Raw genomic sequence first — 4,304 nt, 5'->3', positions numbered from 1 at the left:
TCTCTGAAATAAATAAATCTTGGGGTGGCTGGGTGGCTCAGATGATTGAGTGTCTACCTTCAGCTCAGGTCATGGTCTCCAGTTCCTGGGATCAAGCGCATGGCTGGCTCCCAGCTCAGCAGGGAGCCTGCTTCTCCCTCTCTCTCTGCCTCTCTCCCTGCTCCTGCTCTTTCTGTCTCTCTCTCAAATGAACAAATAACATCTTTAAAAATAAATAAATAAATCTTAAAAAAAAAAAAAAGAAAAGAAAAGAAAAAGGAGACTGGGAGAAGGGTATCTCCTTTGACCATGAAAGAATTAGCAGCTACAGGAATGACCCTTCAACTACAAACAACTATGTGCTTGATAAAATAGATGAAACAATGATTTTCAGACATCGGCCAAAAGGCAGCATGCGACTGTGATCGCTGAGAGAAGGGAGACAAATGGGATGAGCTTTATGACCCCCCAGCTTACTGTTTAAAGCCAGTTTTCAGACCATACTGTCAGGAAGAGGAACCCAAAGTAACGAACACTCCTACGAATTGAAGAGATTAAGAGCCAAGTTTGAGGATATCAGGATAGCTAGAATTCATATGGCAACACACTGAAAAGCAGGTCCTTCACAGAGAAAAGTTCTGAAGCTGTCCCAGAGGAGTCTTCTTGAGTCTTTGGCTAAGTACTGATCTGCACATCAATGTGAGAAACTCCCCAAGGCTGGGAATGGAGTAGCCAGAACAATTTTTGGAGATGGCGCAGAACAATTTTTGGAGATGGAGGGTACACAGGTTTCCACCAACCGAAATGAAGAGATCCCATAATATGCTGGTTGAAGTCCTCAGAAGGGTCATGCCTTAGTGATGCAACTAAATTAGTCCAAAGTAAAGCCTGTTCTGGACCCACTCTAAGAAAGCCTAAAATCAGGCCTAAAAGGGATTAAAATTATCCGCAAGGACCTTAATTGGATGCCAGAAATATAATCTTTAATGTAATACAACAAAACAGTAATAAGCAGATCAAAATTCGCAATTCTTTATCCAACTGAAAATGACCAGGCCTTTAAGGAATCAGTGAAATAAGATGTACAATCAGATTAAAAGGCAATCTATAGAAATAGAACCAAAGATGACAGGAAATCATGGAATTCATAAATAAGAATTATAAATCTTATAAACATAATCAAAGGTGTCAAGAGAAACAAACTTGATGAGGAGAAAAATGGAAGATACATATTTTTAAAAGACCCAAATAAAATTTCTAGAAAGAAAAAATACAATACTGAAAAGATAAGTGAACCTTAAGACACCGCAGAAGACACTAAACAACACAGCATGATCAAATTGTTAAAATCCAGTGATAGTGGGAAATATCTTTAAGGCAGCCCAGGGAAAAATGACACATTACAAAAAGAGAAATAAAGATAAAGAATGATAGCAGACTTCACACCAGAAGCCACATAGGGCAGACGACAAACAGCACATCTTTAAAGTGCTGAAAGAAACAAAAACACATCATCCAGAATCCAACCCTGAGTGAAAACATTTTCCAAATAAGCAAAATAAAAAAATTTTGAGACTGGGGCACCTGGGTGGCTCAGTCGGTGAAGCATCCGACTCTTGATTTCAGCTCAGGTCATGATCTCAGGGTTGTGAGATTGAGCCCAGTGTCAGGCTCTGGACTCATCAGGGGGATTGCTTGAGATTCTCTCTCTCCCTCTCCCACTGTCCCTCTCTCGCCATGTGCACATGCGCATGTTCACGCAGGTTCTCTCTCACTAATGAATTAATTTAAAAAAATGGAAGACAACTCTTAAATGGTGCTCACCACAATGACCCCACCATTGTTGTAAGTCCGGCCGACTGCCCTTCAGCAGAGTTTTCTCAAAAGACTTCTAGGATCAAGCAATTTCTGATAAAAAACAAAAGCAGAATCATCCCAGCCCCTAATGGATATGGATGAAAACTGGTAATAAAATCAGGTACAACTCCAAAAGGAAACACTGGAGAAGAACCAACCTGGGTCTCTGAGGAACAACACATGAGATGGCACACATATTTATGCTGTATTAAGGTCACTTGTGTCTTACCATACAAGCTAAAAACATTACCACTACCTGAACAGTTGGACATGTTTGTTTGTTTGTTTTAAAACAAATTTTTTTTTAAAGATTTTATTTATTTATTTGACAGAGATCACAAGTAGGCAGAGAGGTAGGTAGAGAGAGAGAGAGAGAAAGAAGTAGGCGCCCTGCTGAGCAGGGAGGTCGATGTGAGGCTCGATCCCAGGACCCTGGGATCATAACCTGAGCTGAAGGCAGAGGCTTTAACCCACTGAGCCACCCAGGCACCCCAGTTGGACATGTTTTATTCAGAAAATAATTTTTCTCTTTGTTCCTATGCTTCCCTACTAGTAGACTGGTTCAGTAATAATGATGTGAGACATTCTGTTTGAAAAAAAAAATTTTTTTTAAAGACTTATTTATTTATTTATTTGACAGAGAGAGAGAGAGAGAGAGCGCGCGCGCACATAAACAGGGGAGCAGCAGAGGGGGAGGGAGAAGCAGGATCACCGAGCAGGGAGCCCAGTGCAGGATCCTGGGATCATGACCTGAGCTGAAGACAGCCACTTAACTGACTGAGCGGTCCAGGCGCCCCTGAAAAAAAATTTTTAAGACCAACAAAAGCTGAGAAAGTTTATGGCAGGAGCCCTATGCAAAAAGAAATAATAAAGGTTTCTTGGATCTACACAATGAAGAATGCCAGAAATGGTAAATATGTGCACAAATATAAAAGTTTTTCTTATTTAGAAAAATCTTTTTTTAAGATTTCTTTATTTATTTTGAGAGAGAGAGAGAGATAGAGGGAAAGAGCGAGCATGGATGGGGGGAGCAGCAGAGGGAAAGGGAGAAGCAGACTCCCTGATGAGCAGGGAGCCCCGTGCAGGGCTCCATCCCAGGAGTAGAGCTGAAGGTAGTTGCTTAACTGACTGAGCCACCCAGGTGCCCCTAAAGAACTCTTTAAAACATAATTCATCACTTAGAGCAAAACTGACAACAATGCATTACAGGATTTATGGCATACATAGAAGCAAAACATGAAAACAACAGCACCAAAGAAGAAAAATTTGGAAATATACCACCATAAGGTTCTTAAATTATATGTGATATGGTATCATATTTTTCAAAAGTAAATTGTGATAAATTAAAGATATAGACTGCAATCCCTAGAGCAGAAATTAATTTTAAAAACTCACAAACCAATAATGGAGATAAAATGGAATCATTTAAAAAGAAAAAAACCAGCTTTTGGTTTTCGGCTAGGAGGAGGCAAAGGTGCAACTCTCTTCCGTCGTCCCAAATCCGGGTTCATCTGACACCAGCCACCTCCGCCATGCCGCCCAAGTTCGACCCCAAAGAGATCAAAGTCGTGTACCTGAGGTGCACCGGTGTGTCTGCCCTGGCCCCGAAGATCGGCCCGCTGGGTCTGTCTCGAAAAAAGGTTGGTGATGACATCGCCAAGGCGACTGGTGATTGGAAGGGTCTAAGGATTACTGTGAAGCTGACCGTTCAGAACAGACAGGCCCAGATTGAAGTGGTACCTTCTGCCTCTGCCCTGATTATCAAAGCCCTCAAGGAACCACCAAGAGACAGAAAGAAGCAGAAAAACATTAAGCACAGTGGAACTATCACTTTCGATGAGATTGTCAATATTGCCCGACAGATGCGGCATCGATCTTTAGCCAGAGAACTCTCTGGAACCATTAAAGAGATCCTGGGGACCGCCCAGTCTGTGGGCTGCAATGTTGATGGTCGCCACCCTCATGACATCATAGAAGACATTAACAGTGGTGCCGTGGAATGCCCAGATAGTTAACTACAAAAGAAAATTATTTCAATAAAGGATCATTTGACATCTAAAAAAAAAAAAAAAACAAAACCGGGGCACCTGGTTGGCTCAGTGGGTTAAAGCCCCCTTCAGCTCAGGTCACCATCCCAGGGTCCTGGGATCGAGCCCTGCATCGGGCTCACTGCTCAGTGGGGAACCTGCTTCCCCCTCTCTCTGCCTACCTCTCTGTCTACTTGTGATCTCTCTCTGTCAAATAAATAAGTAAAATCTTTGAAAAAAAAAAACTTTCATTTAACCCAAAGACAGCAGGATTAAAGGTATATGTGAACATTTTGGGGATGAGAGAAATGTTCTATAATTGTGATGGTTGTTATATGACTATTTACATTTTTCAAAACTCAACAAATTGATTAATTTAATTGTAGATGAATTCTACCTCAGTGAAGATGATAACAAAAGAGAATGGGAGGAGGAAATTGA

The 4,304-nt window shown here is 41.4% G+C and overlaps 1 protein-coding gene across 1 annotated transcript; it reads left to right on the top strand.

Moving 5' to 3' along the window:
* The first annotated feature begins 3,320 nt into the window (after positions 1–3,320).
* LOC122893191 (60S ribosomal protein L12-like) lies at positions 3,321–3,866 on the top strand. Its single transcript, XM_044230057.1, has one exon. It carries the CDS (start codon positions 3,369–3,371, stop codon positions 3,849–3,851), a length of 483 nt encoding a protein of 160 aa, XP_044085992.1. The 5' UTR covers positions 3,321–3,368; the 3' UTR covers positions 3,852–3,866.
* The last annotated feature ends 438 nt before the right edge of the window (positions 3,867–4,304 follow it).

The sequence above is a fragment of the Neovison vison genome, chromosome 13 (genome assembly GCF_020171115.1).
Source record: "Neovison vison isolate M4711 chromosome 13, ASM_NN_V1, whole genome shotgun sequence".
NCBI lineage: Eukaryota > Metazoa > Chordata > Mammalia > Carnivora > Mustelidae > Neogale > Neogale vison.
This window is presented reverse-complemented; position numbering and strand designations above follow the sequence as displayed.